We start from the raw sequence: 18145 nt of genomic DNA, 5'->3' as shown, positions 1-18145 counted from the left end.
TCTGTTGCAAAAGAAATCTCTAATTAGTTTGGAAGGATTTTTTTTTTTTACGTAAAATCTTGTTATGTTATCAAAAACCCATGAAGTGCAACCTACAGCAGTCAGTTTGGGTGTAATGTTCTCTGCCTTACTCAGGAAGAAAATCAAAAAGTAAGGTCTAAAACTCAAACAAAAAACTACCTGAAATTATTTTTCTATGTGTAATTCAAAGCATTCTTTACTTATGTGAATTACATATAAACAGCTTGGCTAAAAATTATTCAAATTAAGAAACTGCATATTAAAATAATAAAGAATATTAAAATTATAACATTGCACACACAAAATTTCCTCTAATTGAGGGCTTTTTTGGCCAAGTTCTTCTTAAAGGCTGACCTGCTATGCAAGATTCGGGGAGGAACCACCTCCTTCACAATGACACAGCTCCAGAACTGAATTAAACCCACCAGTGAAGTGTGGAAGGCAGAGGCTGGGGCAGTTCACAGTTCACAGGAGGAAGTGTTCCTCCACACAGGGTGACTAAGGATGGTTACTTCCCTGTACCTTATTTTTCTACAGATGGTTTGCAGTGAGTGCACACCCAGACTTGGCAGCACAGAGAACAGTCAGGATCCTGTGAGGTTGGTGAGGCCCTGGCACAGGTGCCCAGAGCAGCTGTGGCTGCCCCTGGATCCCTGGAAGTGTCCCAGGCCAGGCTGGACAGGGCTGGGAGCAGCCTGGGACAGTGGAAGGTGTCCATGTCCCTGACAGGGGTGGAATGGGATGAGCTTTAAGGTTCTTTCCAACCCAAACCAGTCTGGGATTCAGGGATATTTAAACAATCATTAACTCCCTACAGGAGTTAGATACTCATTGATTTATTGCTACCCTCATTGACTGCAAATATTTTTCAAAGAGGAAAGGTCTGGCCAGAAAGAGAAGCTGCTGCTGCTCCCTCAGCAATCCAACCAGTGTTGCAGGAGTTGTGAAACATCCACAACATCCCAGTGAGATTTACAGGCCCTGGGCCAAGCTCAGCCAGTGAACTACAGCAAACTTTACACCTCCCAAGCTGGATTTTCATCTTCCCTCCCCCTTTCCAGGTGCCCTCACCTTCCTCATGATCTTCCTCCCGTAGAACATCACTTTGTCCCTCTTGCGAAACCTGTACTGAGGCACGTGTGGCTGGAGTTGTTCTGGAACAGAAGCACCACATCAGAAACCACCTTCAGCAGCTGGGAGAGCACCTGAGCACAGCTGGGGGGCTTTGTTGCCTCCAGAGCAGCTCCTGGGCAGCGTTTGGGATCTGAGCCACCCTGGGACCCCTCATTCCCCAGCTCTGGCCAAGCCAGACCCAGGCAGGGCTGCCTTGAGGCTCCACCTCAGCCCAGAGGAGATCAAGGGCTCTAAACAGACAGGAGGGTTGGGCAGCTTTAATCTCCTGAAGGAAACCTCTAATTCAATCATTTCTCCTTCCTGTGACAGTGAAATCACAGTAGGGTTGAACTCCTCTGCATAATTCACCACTGATCTGAGGCTGACACTGCTCACAGCCAAGGAAATAAAAGCTCCAGGTCCTGCATGGGGCAGCTCTGGGCTCACACCTGGGGAAGGGAGCCACCACGAGGTCTCCATCCTTCAAAGCTGCTGTCCTGCAAGAAGCACACCTCTACAGCAACAACTACCCGAGAAAACTACAGACTCGGGATCAATGGAAAAATTGGTTTGAAAACTTACATGGTTACCAAATACTTACTAGATTGTCTCACTCTTCTGTACACGACAAACACAATAACTGCTATAAGCAACAGTGCAACTGCAGCTCCAATTGCAATTCCAGTCAGCTGGGGGGGGAATTTAGGGAGAAAGAAGTTAATAATTTTCAACTTCAGAAGTTACTACATACTTTTTGAAGGGCTGAAGAACACTCAGCTCAGTGAGATGTCTAAAAGCCAAGCATGTTCATAAATACTTAATTTATAAATTCAAACATCTCATATGCAAGAAGTTTAAACTGCACCAGCGACCAGTCCTAAGATCACATGGAAAATATTCCATGTGCTTCTTCCCAAAGATCCGGGAGCTGACCAACTCAATGTACAGGAGGTGTATGAGCACATGGAGGGACAGGACAAGGGGGAATGGCCTCAAGATGAAGGAGGGCAGGGTTGGATGGGATACTGGGAATTAGGAATTGTTCCCTGGGAGGGTGGGCAGGCCCTGGCACAGGGTGCCCAGAGCAGCTGTGGCTGCCCCTGGATCCCTGGCAGTGCCCAAGGCCAGGCTGGACAGGGCTGGGAGCAGCCTGGGACAGTGGGAGGTGTCCCTGCCATGGCAGGGGTGGAACTGGGTGGGCTTTAGGGTGTCCCTTTGAGCCCAAACCAACCTGAGATTCTAAATAACAGAGATTAATTCCTGCCTCATGCACAATGACAGCAAAGAAACAAACATTCAGACTTTGGCAGTGACTTAGCAGAGCTCGTGGAGCTCAGGAGAAGCTGCTGTGGATGCAGCCCCAGCCCTCAGCCAGCTGCTGACTGCAGCTCCACTTTACCATGGTGGTCTGGATCCTGTCCTCCACAAACTGCAGGATGGGGGTCCCACCTCCTGTCACAGCCTGGCACCAAAAGGAAGGTGAAATTAGTTTCCCACAGCTGGAAAAAAGTCCCCATAAAAAACATCTCAACCAATTTGATTGTATTTTTCTTTGACTTATAACCCACTTTGTAAACAGAAACATTCAGTGGAAAGGGATCAGTAGGGGAGTTTTGTGTTGCTGTCAGTTCAGTGCATTCCTAAACAGGCCTAAATCAGGGTCAAACAGAGCTGAACATTTTTTTTTAATCATTCTATGTTATTCAGAGCAACAAGGATGAGAATGGAATGCAAAGGACTTTATGAGACTGAGAAAACAAGTCACAAACCAGCATATTAAAGTCATCATAAAAAGCAGATGATGCACATGGGCAGAAGCCCTGGGCTCAGGTGTGCTGTCCTGGGACCTGTGTCTACCAGTGTCACTCAGGAATAAAACCTGGCACCTAAAACAGTCTCACAAATGCCAACCCAAAACTTAAGAGAAAGGGGGAAAAGGCAAAACTATTCTTAGGGACAAATGAAAACAACGTGAGTACAAGGGCAAATACATTTCCCTCTATATCTTGAACCTTAAAAGCACTTGAATTAAACCCTACACACAATTCAGGTGCCATTCCTGCCTGTGGTTCCAGATCTGGATGACAGTTGAACTCAGCTTTGCCACCAAGAGAAAAAGGAAGGGTACACCAAGTCATCAAACTGGTCTCTCGAATGGAATTCATTCCAGTTTTACAGCACAAAGGAAACTCCTGCTAGACCAGTGCTCACTTTGCCTTCTCAGGTCACTTTAGCACTTTAATGTTTATCTTCCCAACATGAGTCAAACTAAGTCTGTCATTTTTGTTATCAGACTATTACTCATGGGATTGCAGCGAAAAGTCACAAGGTTTTGCAAAAATAAAAAGCTGAAGATGTGTCAGCAACAGGTACAACACCTGGTGACACAGAGTTCCTGGTGGAAGTCTGTTCTGGTCACTTCATGTATTTATTTCCCCATGACAGTGTCAGGGACACTGGGACATGGACAGTTCTGGTCCTCTCCAGGCCTGTATGATCTCAAATAACACCAAAAATAGTAATTGCCAACTGACACTCACATTGCTAATGCAAGGGGAGAAACAAATCCACGGGGAAAAGCATAAAACACAAGCATGCCCAGGCTGGGGCCTCAGTGCAGAAAAGCAACAAGGGAAAGATGAAATTCAGAGCTCCAAGAACCCCTGAGAGGTTCTTGCAGAGTTTTCAGGAGTGACAGTCTGATATTCCCCTGCTCAGACTCGGGGGGGATCTTTCCCAGCTTGGACAACCCTTGGACAAGCAGAGGAAGCAAAGCAGCCAGGCTGAGCTGTGCAGACACCTGAGCCATGTCAGTGATTGCTGTGGCAGCTCCTGGGGCAGGAATGAGGTCACAGCCAAGTCACCAGGGCAGCTCCTCTCTGAGGAAGGCTGTGCTCAGCACCCAGCCTAAGCACCTCACCTCACCCAGCCCCAGAGAACCCTCAGACCCACAACACCTGTGGGACCACCCTGCAGGGCCCTCACTGCACCTCAGCACAGAGCAGACACCTGCCCAGAGTATGGACTGGCACCAAGAGCATTTCTCTGCTTCCTCACGTCCACGTTTCCTTAAGAACTCGAGGCTGAGAAGCAATCAGCACAAATATGCAGCTCACACCCATCCAGGGTCCAGGCACCCAGCACTGCTGAGAGTCCAGCTCCTCCTCACTGCAGTCCAAGGCAAACACTGACACATTCCCTGGCCAGGCAGGGGTGGGAAACCTTATCAGCCCTGAAAACAAGGACTTAAAATTGGGATTAACCCAAAACACAAGGCTTCCTCGTAGCTCAGAGGCACCCGTGGCTTGTTTTGACTACGGAACCTGGATTTTCACAAAACATTGTTAACTGTGTACAAGTACATTGTGTGTGTGTTTTAGTTCTGAGAACTATTTCTTCTCATGGGGTTTGTTTTTCACGACTAGGGAAAGCATCATGTGAGCCTGTTGGTCTGTGAGTTTCACATTTGTGATTAAAAACAAATGCAAGAAGTGCAATCTGCCAGAATTCTGCAACTCCTCCTTCTTTAGGCTAAAAATGAAAGTATTTAAATTGTAGCATTATTAAAACAGTTTAGAATATGAAGCAGAGCATGAATGGTTTGCAAGAAATAAAACACACACACAATAAAATGGGACCTTAAAGTCCTTAAAGTCAGAAAGGATAAAACTCTCATCAGGAAAGGCTCTTTCAAAGTAAAAGCATCTAAAGACATTGTCCCAATGCTATCAAATTACGTACAGCTGCTTTCAGCTTCAGGAAACCCTCACAGGAAATAAGTAAGTCCAAAAATAGGAACAAAACAAAAATTGTACCTCAAGGCTGGTGCTGTTGTCCCCTTCATCCACGTCTGGGGGTGCGCAGGAGCAAAGAGAAAAGCAAAGAGACGACTGAGTTAAGAGATGACCACAGCTTCTGGTCCAAACTCTTGAACAACACAAGGGGAACAATGATTTTTTAACTTTATCCTCCCTTTGTACGGAGCAATAAAACCCGGCAGTGAAGTGCTGGGCGACGAGACTTCTCCCGAAGAAACTTCACAGCCACGGAATTTAGACTCCGGGAGCTGTGGGAGCCCGGGGCACCGCCAGACCCATCCCTGCTCCCTACGGAGAGCAAGCACCGGAACGGCCCCGCGGGAGGGCACGGCACCGACACTGCCGGGGCACGGCACCGACACTGCCCGGGACAGCACCGACACTGCCCGGGGACACTGCCCGGGGCACGGCACCGACACTGCCCGGGCACGGCACCGACACTGCCCGGGGACACTGCCCGGGGACAGCACCGACACTGCCCGGGGACACTGCCCGGGGACAGCACCGACACTGCCCGGGGCACGGCACCGACACTGCCCGGGGATACTGCCCGGGGACAGCACCGACACTGCCCGGGGACGGCACCGACACTGCCCGGGCACGGCACCGACACTGCCCGGGGACACTGCCCGGGGACAGCACCGACACTGCCCGGGGACACTGCCCGGGGACAGCACCGACACTGCCCGGGGCACGGCACCGACACTGCCCGGGGACACTGCCCGGGGACACTGCCCGGGGACGGCACCGACACTGCCCGGGGCACGGCACCGACACTGCCCGGGGACAGCACCGACACTGCCCGGGACAGCACCGACACTGCCGGGGCACGGCACCGACACTGCCGGGGCACGGCACCGACACTGCCCCGGGCACGGCACCGACACTGCCGGGGCAAGGCACCGACACTGCCCGGGGCACGGCACCGACACTGCCCCGGGACAGCACCGACACTGCCCCGGGACAGCACCGACACTGCCCCGGGACAGCACCGACACTGCCCGGGGACAGCACCGACACTGCCCGGGACAGCACCGACACTGCCCGGGGACAGCACCGACACTGCCGGGGCACGGCACCGACACTGCCCCGGGCACGGCACCGACACTGCCGGGGGACAGCACCGACACTGCCCGGGGCACGGCACCGACACTGCCCGGGCACGGCACCGACACTGCCCGGGCACGGCACCGACACTGCCCGGGGACAGCACCGACACTGCCCCGGGCACGGCACCGACACTGCCCGGGGACAGCACCGACACTGCCCGGGGCAGCACCGACACTGCCCGGGGCACGGCACCGACACTGCCCGGGGCACGGCACCGACACTGCCCGGGGCACGGCACCGACACTGCCCGGGGCACGGCACCGACACTGCCCGGGGCACGGCACCGACACTGCCCCGGGCACGGCACCGACACTGCCCCGGGACAGCACCGACACTGCCCGGGGACAGCACCGACACTGCCCGGGGACACTGCCCGGGCAGGGACCGGCACCGACCGCGGGTCACCCTCATGGCCCCCCCGGCCGGACCCGGCTCGCTCTCCCGGCCAGACCCGGGTGCTCTGTCCGGCCCCGTTTCGCCAGGCTAAAGCTCGGGACACGGGCTGCAAACAATTCAACAACAACTCCTCCCGCCGGGCCTGGGGACCGGCACCGGCACCGGCCGGGGGCACCGCGCGGCTGCACAAGCCCGCCAGGCCCGCGTCCCGCCGCCGCGCTCCAGCGATCCCCGGCACCCTCTCACCTGCTGTCGCTCCTGCTCCCGCCATCCTCCCGGTGCCGGTGCCGGTGCCAGCCCCCGTCCCGGTGCCGGTGCCGGTCCCGCAGTCCCCGGGCCGGGCCGAAGGGCGCTGAGCGCAGACCCCGCCCGCCGCCGCCAGGGGGCGCGGCCGCGCCAGGCCCCGCCCACCCCGCGGGCCGCTCGCTGCTGATTGGCGGGAAAAGCCCCCCTAGAGCCGTTCGGCGCGCGTGCCGCGCGGGGGCAGCATCGGCGCCGCGGATTGGCTGGCGCGGCGCGGCCAATGGGAGCGGGCGCTGTTGGCGTGTGCGGAGGCGGGAGCCGCTCCGGGCCGTGAGGGGAGCGCGGCCCGGGGAGGTCTCGGTGCCCGCGGGACCGGCTCCGCCTCCGCTGAGCCCCCCCGTGCTCTCCGGGACTCGCTCCGCCTTCGCCAGCTCCTCGGTGCCCGCGGGGACCGGCCCGGTCTCTCCGAGCTCCCGGCTGCCATCAAGGACCGACCCGGCTCGCTGAGCCCCCGGTGCCCGCAGGGCCTGGCTCCGATCCCGCTGAGCCCCCGGTGCCCGACATGGGGATGCTGACCCAGCTAGTCCGCGGGCTGGTGCGCGGCGCCGACCGCTTGTCGCCCTTCACCAGCAAGCGCGGCCCCCGGAGCCACAACAAGGGCCGCGGTGCCAAGAAGGTGGGCGTGCTTACCCGCAACAAGAAGTTCCTCCTCGTCAAGGAGATGGTGCCCGAGTTCGTCGTGCCCGACCTGACGGGCTTCAAGCTGCGGCCCTACGTGTCGTACCGCGCCCCCGAGGGCTCCGAGCCGCCCGTGACGGCCAAGCAGCTCTTCGACCAGCTGGTGGCTCCGCGCATCGAGAAGGATGTGAAGGACGGCACGTTCGACCCCGACAACCTGCAGAAGTACGGCTTCGAGCCCACGCAGGAGGGCAAGCTCTTCCAGCTCTTCCCCAAGAACTACGTGCGGTAGGCAGCGGGCAGTGATACCGCCGGCCAGTACGGGACAGACTCTGTCACTGAACGTCACAGCCAATCCTTCTGCCTTGTTTTTCTCTAATACCTGATTTAAATCCGGGTGACACCTGCGGTTTGATTTCCCATCCGTGTCTGGTAATTCCTCTGGGAGACAGTTGTGCCTGCTGAGCAGAGCCTCTCTGAGGTTCTGAGGATGAGGGGTCTGTGATGTTTCTAAATACAAAGTACTGCAAAGTTTAAGAATTAAAGTTTAAAAATTAATTTAAGACTGAAAGCGTTCACTTTGGGAGAAAGGAAGCGAGATCAGTGGATGATGGTCTGTGATGGTCACTTAGTCTGGAATAAGGGCTGCCACATGAGTCCTTACTGTGGAGGTTAAAACCCCCACATTTTCGGGGCTGTGCAGCCCCGATCCCAGAAGGATGAGCTGTGGTCAGGGATCAGCCACAGTGGGGATGGGGAAGGCACAGCTTTTCTGACTGAACTGTGCATTTCTCACCTCCTGTGAAGCCGGTCAGAGCAGTCACACTCAAGTGGCTGCTTCCTGCTTTGCTGCTGTTGGCAGAGGAGCCCTTCAGCCCTTCCCTTCTGAGACTTGCTGCCAGCCAGGGCACTTGGCAGGTGGCTGGAGGGGGAAGCAGGGCTGGAGAGCAGATCCTGGGCCCTTTGCTGCCAATTCCAGCTTGCTCTTGACCACACCATTTGCCTCTCACCCCATGTGAAGGCAGATAATAACTGGCTCGCCTCATTCCCCTGAGCAAAGCAAGGCCTGGCCTAAAGCTGAAACCAGGCTGGCCCAGTTGGTGTCACCGCTGCCCTCGGGCTGTTCCCTCTCGTCCTCACAGGGCAGTAAAAGCATTACAACCTTTAAAACATGCAGGGACACACCCTCGGTTTTCCCAGGAAACTGGATTGTCCACTGTGACTCCCAAAGAATATTCACCCCTTGGACTCGAGCCAGGCCAGGGCACAAGGTCCTCATAAGGACTGTCAAGTCATTTGATTTTTAAAACTCAAAACAACAACAAAAAAAAAGATAAATCACTTATATTTGTTTTATTTTAGAAACATCCAAAAATAGCATGTTTTTTCTTTAGCAAAAGCTCTTGTTTTCATTACTAATATGAATCTTCATGTAACAGTGCTCCAGAGTGTTTGCTAAAATACACATTCACCCTTGAGGAGGGCATCTCAAAGCAGCAAAGTTCTCACCTGCTGCACCTCATTTAGTTGCAGCACTGTTACACAGAGACCTGTTGCTGGTGTTTCTTTCCCTCCAAACAACTCATTCTTTAGGACCCTCAAAAGACAAACCATGCAAACTAAAAGTTACTGATCTAGTTGAAGCTGGTTTTTTGTTTCTAGGAATAGAGAAAATGTTCCACAAAAGGTGTTTTGCTGATATTTCACAGTGAAAAAAAGCTAATGGAGCAACCATGAAAAATCCTGCAGCCATTCCTGGAGGTAGTTAGGGCAATGCTGTTAAGATTTTGGTTTCTTAGATTTAGAAAGATGTCAAGAAACACCGCTTAAACTTTTTGGAGGTTTTGATCTTAAAGCTGTTCACCTTTTAGAAACTGAGTTTGACTTTGTTGACTTTGGGCCTAGAGGTGGTTCTGTGGAGAGCAGAAAGAATGAGCTGAATACTGAGAGGCCGTGGGGGTGTTTGAATGGCACTAAAACATGGTGGGGTCACTACAGGATTTATCTGATCCAGGGTGAGCTCAGCTGGGAATGATGAAGGAGTTTGCAGTCAGGTGATGAGTGATGGAAAATGATGGAGAAGCACCAAGATCCTCACAAGGAGGATCCCACAGCACTTCCCATCACACAGTCTGCACTTCCTTCTGAACCAGAGCTTCTCTCTGATAAACATCACTGTGAGCACACTGCACTGCATCTGGGCTGTCTGAGCTCTTCTCCCATCACACAGCCAAGCCTCTGCTCAGGGGCTTTTCTGAGACATTCAGGAAACCTTCTGATCACTTACTGGGTCTGCACAGCAGCACAACCAAGTCTGGTTTGTGAGGGAAGGAGGAGAACGGGCTTAACAGATCCATTGTGAAATGCAAACCAGCCTTGAAAGGATTCAGATCTGAGGTACAAAGCAGCAGCCTGTGAGAGGAGGGCTGTTCCACTTGGAACTAGGACATTAAGGAAAAACTAAATAAACCTGTCTGGTCAAGACCACAGGCCTCTAAGCTTCTCTGTGCTGAAACTAAACCACCAGGAATCCCAGCAGTGTTGGCCTTGAAGGACTCCCAAGCTCAGCAGTAAGATGGGAAAGCCCAGGAGTAAGGGCAGAAGTTGGGGCATTAAGTTCAGCTGTCACTCTCGTTCAGGAGTCATCCTCCCTCTTCCATTGGGACTGGTCAGTGCAAACTTTCAGCTGTTCTTTCACGTGGAGATCTCGGACTTTGCACATCTGGAGGGGTCACCAGGCTCATCTCCCACTTCCAGACATGGAGGATGTTGTCATAGAAAGAACAAGTGGCCACAATGCTAGTTTCTTTGGGGCTGTCTGGAGACCTGGCTGAGTCACTGCCTCTGTCCAGGCCAATTCCATTGGGTCTCTTGGCTCCTGAGTCAGAGCCACTGGCTGACCCTGGATCTGCCACTCGGGCAGCCAAATTTAAACCTCCCTTTAAACCAGAGCCCCTGACCAGTCCAGGATCCCCAGCCAGCTTTGGCCCTGGCCCTGCTGTGTGTGCCACAGCAGGGCTTTCACTCTCCTCATCCAGGATTACATCAAAAGTAGCTGTAGGAGACTCATAAATTATCTTCAGGTTCTGGACCTGCAAATTCAGCCTCTCGTCTCCTTGCCCTGATGCTCCCACGAGCTCCTCCAAAGGCTGGCACGCAGCAGCAAGGTCCTGGCTTGCAGGCAAGGAATCCCTCGGACACAGCCTTGACCAGTCAGCCCCATAGGCCAAGGAATTGTGCAGGACATAAGATGACAGGATGATACATTCCTCTGTGTTTTCCGCTTAAAAAAAAGAGAAATTAAATTACTTAGAAAACAAGTTGTGGGTGTGGCAGAGTGCTCAGCAGCCATTCCAGCATTGGCTGTGTGTCATGGGAAGAGTTCTCTGGTTACTGCTTTCTTCACCACTAAGTGAAGCATTCCAGGAGGAATGAGGTGCTGACTATCTTTCAGCCACCTCTCAATGGCCTTGCTTCTTCCTGGGTCAGCAGCAGAGGAGAAGAGGGTTTAATATGCAGAGATTAAAGAGCATCATTATTCAGAGTGCCTACAAAGGCTCAAGACAGACACGACTGATCACACCACAACATTCACCTAGTCATGAACACACCTGGGGGATTGCCAGGTCCTGGTTATTAATACACTGCAGATGTTCTTCCTGTCAGCTTTCAGCATTTGATTCTGACAGTAAGTGGACATCAAGTTCCTTCCTTTCCCACACAGGAGAAATGCCATTCTCATTTCCTAAGCTGTTGATCTGGCCAAGGTCTGGAGAACCGAGGAAGCCAACCATCCTCTGTCAGACTGCATTTGTAATGTGAATGCAAACTACTTTTTCACCATGAAGTACCTCATGATTCACATGAAGGGTTTATTCATGTTATTCTAGATTAACCAGGCTGCAAAGCATTTCCTTCCTGAGGCAATAACTGATTCCACAGCAGGTCAGTAACTCCTGCTAAGAGGAAAGCATCACCTGACAGTTGGAAGCACCTCTCTGAACCATCACAATGAACACAAACCCAGAGTGGTTGTGCCCTCACACCAAACACAAAGGCTTTCCTCCCATTAAAAGAAATTATGAGAGATTTACACAGATACTGTCAGGGCCTTGGCACAACCAAGCAGGCCAAGAGAGTGCACAGATGTGGAAAAGCTGGAAGTTACCTCAAACTGGAATAGAAATCTATGGCTATTAACATCATCTCAATCCTTCCTAATGCCTGCCATGAAGCTGGAGGCAGCGAAGGGAAGGGGCACAGCAGAGCAGCCCTGGAGCACCTCTGTTCCCTGGACACTCACCCAGGCTCCCGCGGCAGTCGAGGATCTTGAAGCCACTCTGCATGCAGGCTGCCAAGAGCACGAAATCACACGTGGGGTGCCACTTCAGCCTCCACACCCCACCTTCCACGTGGGTGTCAGCCAGCGGCTGCCTCATGTTCCTGGTGTCCCACAGCAGCACGTGCTCGTCATAGCTGGGGACACGCCACAAACAGGCAGAAAAGCACAGCCAAGTCAGGGCACAGAAAAAAAGGTAGGAAAGACCACATGCTCTGCACCACACAGAATTTCTGCAGAGGCAGCAGCAGGTTCAGGTAATAGAGGAGGTTGGTCACACAAGCTAAAAGGGACTCACCTTCCTGTGGCCAAGAGATTCTCCCGGTGGGGACTGCACTGAATGCTGCACACACCCATGGAATGTCTGCAGAGGGAAGAGACAGAAATTCGAGAAGGGCTTCTGCCGTGAATTTCAAGGATTTTGAGTCCACATTATTTCATCAAGGTGTCTCAGGAGAGGTAAGCTCAAAATTTCACTTCAGTGACCTACCCAAGTATTTTTATCTACACAGTCCAACAGCCTTCCCAGGGACAAAACCTCTACTCACACCATCTCTCAGCACACGTATTTTCTAGTAATATTTGCCCCATGAACTGCTGCTCAAAGGCCCAAAGAACTCCAGCAGGACAACTCCATCCCCAGGAGACTTTACTCCCAAAATTAGTATTTCCATAGCTGTAGTCCCCAGTGTAATTTAAGTTTACATACAGAATTCCACTGGAGAGCTGCGTATATTGTTTTAACCATTTTTAAAAGTAAGAGAGAAAAGAGATCATTTCAAATAACTAAACAGTGGAGAACAAAGTATTTTCTAAAAAACATTCAATAATAATATATCCAAATTTAACAAACAGAAAAATTGCCAAAATAAAAGTGTAAATCAGGATCCTTTTTTAGAAAGAAATTACCACCTTCTTCACATGTGGCGGTCAGCTCTTGGGTTATTGTGTAAAAGGACATAGAGAAGAAAGTTTCAACCTGAAGTTGTACTGATGAAAAAAACTTCAGCAGATGCCTCCATTTCCCAAGGGAGGCAGAACCAGGATCCACTATTACTGTGCAGCTCTGAATTCAGTGGCTTGGGCAGAGGCAGGGCAGCGGCGGGGGTGTTCCCACCCCACTGCTGGAGGGCTGGGCGTGGACAGGTCTCACTCACCTCCTGCTGGTGAAGACTGGAGCCTCTGGACTGCACCTGGTGTCCCAGCCCTTGAGCAGGCTGTCATCCCCTCCTGCCCAGGGACAAAACACTGTGACCCTCAGCACCAGCCCTGAGCATGGGGCAAAGCAGTGCCAAGACTCTACAGCTCCTCCCTGGGGCAGCTCCAGCTCTGCTTTGGGACAGGGACAGGAGCCAGGGCACGGCTGGAGCTGGGCCAGGGCAGCTCAGGCTGGAGAGCAGGAAAGGTTCTTCCCCCAGAGGTGCTGGCACTGCCCAGGCTGCCCAGGGAATGGGCACGGCCCCGAGGCTGCCAGAGCTCCAGGAGCCTTTGGCCAGCACTGCCAGGGATGCCCAGGGTGGGGTTGTTGGGGGTCTGCGCAGGGACAGGGCTTGGCTTGATAATTCTGGTGGTCCCCTCCTGCTCAGGGCAGCCTGTGACAAAGAGCTGATGCTTTTCAGCCTTGGGATCTCACAGAATTTAACAGACACATCAAAAATCACATCAGGCTCTCAATACTCATCACCACAGAAAACACAAATGGTGTCATCATTATGTTGGTACCCTCCTCTTTGGTAAGAAAAAGAATTAGAAGTCATAAAGACTGGACTCAAACAGCTCTCTGGCTCTTAGCATACTGCAGGAGAATACAATCTTCTTTTTGCCAATAGCCACCCAAAGTACAATTTTCAGGGTACAGCTTCTCCTAATTAACTCCAACCATTTTCCACCATCAAGGAAAGAAGCTTTTCACCCCTAATCAGAGGCCCCAGCTCTTTAAAGAGGTGATGCAGGCAACTCACCCAACCCTGGAAAGTAAAAACCCAAGGAACGTATCCCCAAACAAGCCCCCCCCCCCCCCCCCCGCCAACAACAGTCCCCAAGGAGATTCCCAGCCCATACAGACCTGAATACACGATATCAATGTCCCAGTAATTAAAAGCAGCAATCCAGGCCTCAAATTTGTGAGCTTCCCACTGGTTCAAGACATGCACAGAAGGAGCAGATTCATCTATGGAGAAAAGATTCAGCTTCCCCTCTGAATCACTGCTGATCACTCTTAAAGGACATCCACTACAGCAGGGTACACAAAAAACATTGGGAATTACTGCAACAATCAAATATTTTAATTCAACTAAACACTGGCAGAGACTGGCAGCATGGTGGCAGGAATGACACATTCATACTTTTCAGTTTCAGCCCTTTCAGCTTCATCTTAAAATCACCTGCCCCAGTGACCACCACTCCTTGCTCTCATGGGAAGCAACTACTCACACCCATGTCAGGGAAAAGAACCAGTACTGGCTTTCATCTTTATCACAGATGCAAAACTTGACTTCTTACATGCTTCACATTACATCAATAAAAAATTCCATGTGAAGAGGGTTCTTGTTTTGTTGGTTTTTTTTTCTCCAAGTCAGACTGACAATGCCCTTTCAGAGCCTCTTCCCTCTTCTGGAGTACAAAGAGATGTTTTATTTCTTTGCTATCACTGAAACCCAAAGCACTGGCTGATCCTGACCTTTCCTGCTCTCTTCCTGTGCCACAGTACAGTTACAGTTTCTAGATACAATGACCTTGGAGCACTGGCAAATGTTTTGCAATTCCCAGTGCACAGATTTTCTGGCATTCCCTGACATGAACTAAGTCTCTTCTGTTTGGTTACCTACAACTGCAGACACAGCTTCAGTGGCCTGAGGCTTCTTCCCAGTTCTGTATCAAATGATTCAACCAGACTGAATCTCCCAAATTCCCACATAAGAGATACAAGGCCACCCCCTTCCTATAGAGATGTGAACACTATACATTTGGCTTCCAGGAGAAGTTACTGGTCTCTCAAGTGACAACAGTGACAGATTTAAAGGGGCATTTCATCATGCAACAATCATTTATCATGAAGGACAGAGACAAAAATGAGGAATGTAAGAAGGAAGTCTAACTGGCAATTCTACTTACTTATTAGCACACACAGAAACAGCTTTAATTGGCAATTTTGCCGTATAGCATTAAGCAATGACTGCCTGATCCCCCTGGTTTCCAGCCTCCCACCAAAGGCATCATTCTTCATCTGTACCTACAGAACACATTACCCCTCCCCTTCTTCAAGGTACAGCTAATTCAGCTTATTTCACACATGAATGCCATTTCTGAAATCTCATGTATGAGCAGTTGAGAGGAGGAGCCGCTTCCAAGCCAATTCTCTCCTGTTTCTCACTAACCCATAATTAAACTTCCTACATGTGCTATTATTAGCAGTTCTTAAGGAGAATTTCACACTAAAATTTCAGCTGTTCTAAGAGCAGAGTTGGAACCAGTGGCTCCATTTGCATCCCATTCTAGTCTTTCCTTTTAACAAAGGCAGCAAAAGACACATCCCCTGGTTCACCTGCTGCCATTCCCCAGAGCACAACCTCCCATTCATTGTTGGTTTAGTCTCTGCTCCTGTTCCAGTGGCCACAGTGTTTGTGTTCCTGTTACCTTTGCTCTGGAAACAGAAACTTCTAGAGCAGGGTCAGGGAGCCAGCTGGGATCAAGGAAGTCAAAACCACTAAAGACTGCTTCATCCAAGCCCTCAACGTCTCCTGAAAGTTGTCCCACACACCCTGGCCTCCAGCCCCAGCCTCCATCTCCCATCCTCACCATTGCTCTCGTCCAGTGGACCAGTCCAAGGACAAGGCCAGTCGCTGTGCCCCAAGATCCACCCTGAAGCGTGGCTCCAACATGCAGCTGTTCTTCTACTGGAAACAAAAGGAGTGGATTAAGACTGGGAAGACAGCAGGCACATAATGGCAGGTGCACTGCTTCCCACAGCAGGTTTTCCAGAGCCTGATCAGCAAATGAGGGTCCCACACTAAAGAAGCAATGTCCCACAGCACTGTACAATCACCGAGTGCTGGCTGAGGGGCAAATGTGCCCACACAAGATCCGACCCTTCTGCTGCTCATTTCCCACCAAACTTCCCTTAAGCTCTGCTTCTTCTCAGGGAGCAATGAAGTGCAGCAGAAGGGTCACCCTGACTGCTGAATTCCCTTACAGACTGGCCTCTACTTTCTTTGCTCTGTCAGAATGGCTCTGATCACCCTCTTTTCTCATCACTAAAAGAAACCCCACTCCAAAAATCCTCCCTGCTTTTACCAGCTTTGCACTTTCTGATATTTCCCAGTTAGGCCACACTTGTTTTCAGGGTTTGCTTCTTCCCTCCTCCTGCCTCTCCTCCCTGACTTTGCAGATAGGCAGAGCCCAGCCCAACTCTTTGGTGCCACAAACAAGTTCATAAAATTTACGACAAACATTATCAGAAGTCAAAAGAAGTATTTAAAAAGCTAAGCATGCTGAGGAAGCCATGGAAACCAGCTTTCCTGCAAGCCCATACACACTACTAGTAAATGTAGAGATGTAGCAAACGTGGGTTAAAAACAGTTTCAGCAGGCATTGCATCCACCCACCTCACTTCCAGTCAGGTGGCAAAATTCCACAGCACCTGTGGAGTTTGCAATGCCAACCATGGGATGTTCTGCAACAGGAATGTGGCACCTGAAAGATCAAGTTAAACAACTCTCCAATGTCCATCTTTCCTGTATTTTAGGAAGAGAGCAAAGCCATAACTTTCATTCCAACATGCACAAGGACAAGGTATGTGACCAAAAAGATCTCACATTCAAGAAAATCTAAGGCTCCTCAAGTTCCCACACACCTGCAAGGAGGGGATTCTGTACAAAGGAGATCTACTATGTGTTATTATATAAATAAATTAGGTACAAAGTCATGACCAGTCAAGTAAGCAGAAAGTATGAAACAGAAACAAGGCAGTCTTTGCTCATTGGAACAAACTGGAAAGTATTTCCCTCCAAGAAGTCAGGAACTGTTCCATTAGTAACTATTTTAGTTGCTGCCATGCCAAAAAAGGATCCCAGGGGAGCAGAGCGTGCTGCTGTGGCATCGAGCCTGGCCAGGCCAGAGTTACCATTTGATGTCCAGGATGGCAGCCGTGTCGATGCGCTGGATCTCGGTCAGGGGGGTGTACGGCTGCTCCTCGTTGTAGTGGTACAGGTAGAGCCGCCCCGTCCGGTCACAGGCCCCACTGCTCCCCCGGGAATCGCTCTGTGGCAAACACGGGAAAGAAGAGGGCAAGCTCAGCCGCGCTTCTGCCTCCGCACCCGGGATCTGCTAGGAGCGAGGAGCAGGGCTGAGGGATGGAAGCCCCCATCCCACGCTCACCGGAGGGACCGCTCTGCCCCCCTTGAGCCACCCCAGCCAGGACAGGCACGGCCCCGCCGCGAGGACCAGGGACTGGGATGGGGCTCGTCCCGGAGCGGGGCCAGGCGGGGACGGGGGCTCGCCTGCTGCGGTGCCGGCCGGGGATGGGGCCGGGGCTCTCCCCGGAGCGGTACCGGGCAAAGACGGGGATGGGGACGTGGACTCGCTCCGCAGCGGGGCCGGGCTCACCTGGTCGGGCGGGCGCAGGTGGTAGGTGCCGCAGGCCAGGATGCTGTGCCAGCCCTCCACCGGGCACCACTCCACCGCGTCCGCGCTGAACTCCGTGTCCACCACCTGCAGCGTGCGCGTCCTGCACGGCGCGGCCATCGCGGCCGGGCCCCGCTGCGCCGCCGGGGCGGCTCCCAGGAGGCTCCGGGGAGGCGGCGCCGCGCCCGTCTGCTTCCCGGTCAGGGCGGGCCCGGGCGGAGCGGCCGCGGAGCCGCCCCTTCCCCCGGCCGGGCTGCGTTCCCTCGCCTCTCCGAGCTCCGCCCAACGCGCTCTTCCCGAGCGGGGGGGCTGCGGCTCCAGCACCCCCAGTGAGGGACCCCCGCCCTAAACCCGGCAGCCGCTCCCGAGGGAAATCCGGCATCAGCCTTTCCTCGCCATCCTCCCAGCGCCCGGCTTAGAGACCTTCCCCACCCCGGCGCTTCCCGCGGAGACACGGGCTGGTGCCGCTGTGCGGGACCGCGGAGCGATGCTGGTGGCTGCCCTGAGCCTTTCCCTTTCCCCGCAGCCCTTTCCCTGCGCCCTCGGGATGCGCCCCGCAGCCATCCCACGGCGGTGCTGCTCCCTGCGCTCCCGTCCTCTCCTGGAGCCTGCATTGCCGCTGTTCCCCTGGCGGAAATCCTGCAGACCCAAAGGTCTCATTGCTGAGTGAAGTCAGCCAAAGCCTGGCCGTTTGCCGTTTTCCCATAACCAGCCCTACAATTATTAACACTGAATTTCATCTCCCACTGTCTCATCCTTCTGCAATTCACTCAGCCTTTATTATATTATCATTACACTGAATAAT

General features: G+C 52.6%; 3 protein-coding genes across 3 annotated transcripts in view; 1 reads left to right on the top strand and 2 right to left on the bottom strand.

Moving 5' to 3' along the window:
• Window positions 1–6849, bottom strand: part of PNPLA7 (patatin like domain 7, lysophospholipase) — a 134945-nt gene extending 128096 nt beyond the window's left edge. The window contains exons 1-5 of the mRNA XM_077787845.2: window positions 6705–6849; window positions 4950–4984; window positions 2534–2596; window positions 1736–1823; window positions 1093–1175 (exon numbers count right to left, since the gene is read on the bottom strand). Coding sequence (XP_077643971.2) covers window positions 1093–1175; window positions 1736–1823; window positions 2534–2596; window positions 4950–4984; window positions 6705–6729 — 294 coding nt within the window. The 5' untranslated portion in view covers window positions 6730–6849. The remainder of the gene's footprint in view (window positions 1–1092; window positions 1176–1735; window positions 1824–2533; window positions 2597–4949; window positions 4985–6704) is intronic.
• Window positions 6850–7263: 414 nt separating this feature from the next.
• Window positions 7264–9863, top strand: MRPL41 (mitochondrial ribosomal protein L41). Its single transcript, XM_021551624.4, has one exon. It carries the CDS (start codon window positions 7264–7266, stop codon window positions 7669–7671), a length of 408 nt encoding a protein of 135 aa, XP_021407299.1. The 3' UTR covers window positions 7672–9863.
• DPH7 (diphthamide biosynthesis 7) lies at window positions 8718–17542 on the bottom strand. Its single transcript, XM_021551623.3, has 9 exons — window positions 17323–17542; window positions 16841–16977; window positions 16323–16410; window positions 15517–15611; window positions 13784–13950; window positions 12876–12948; window positions 12017–12082; window positions 11683–11855; window positions 8718–10662 (listed from the first exon to the last, which is right to left on the bottom strand). Exons 1-9 carry the CDS (start codon window positions 17458–17460, stop codon window positions 10049–10051), a joined length of 1551 nt encoding a protein of 516 aa, XP_021407298.3. The 5' UTR covers window positions 17461–17542; the 3' UTR covers window positions 8718–10048.
• Window positions 17543–18145: the final 603 nt, after the last annotated feature.

This window comes from Lonchura striata, chromosome 17, assembly GCF_050655825.1.
Source record: "Lonchura striata isolate lonStrDom1 chromosome 17, ASM5065582v1, whole genome shotgun sequence".
Taxonomy (NCBI): Eukaryota; Metazoa; Chordata; class Aves; order Passeriformes; family Estrildidae; genus Lonchura; species Lonchura striata.
This window is presented reverse-complemented; position numbering and strand designations above follow the sequence as displayed.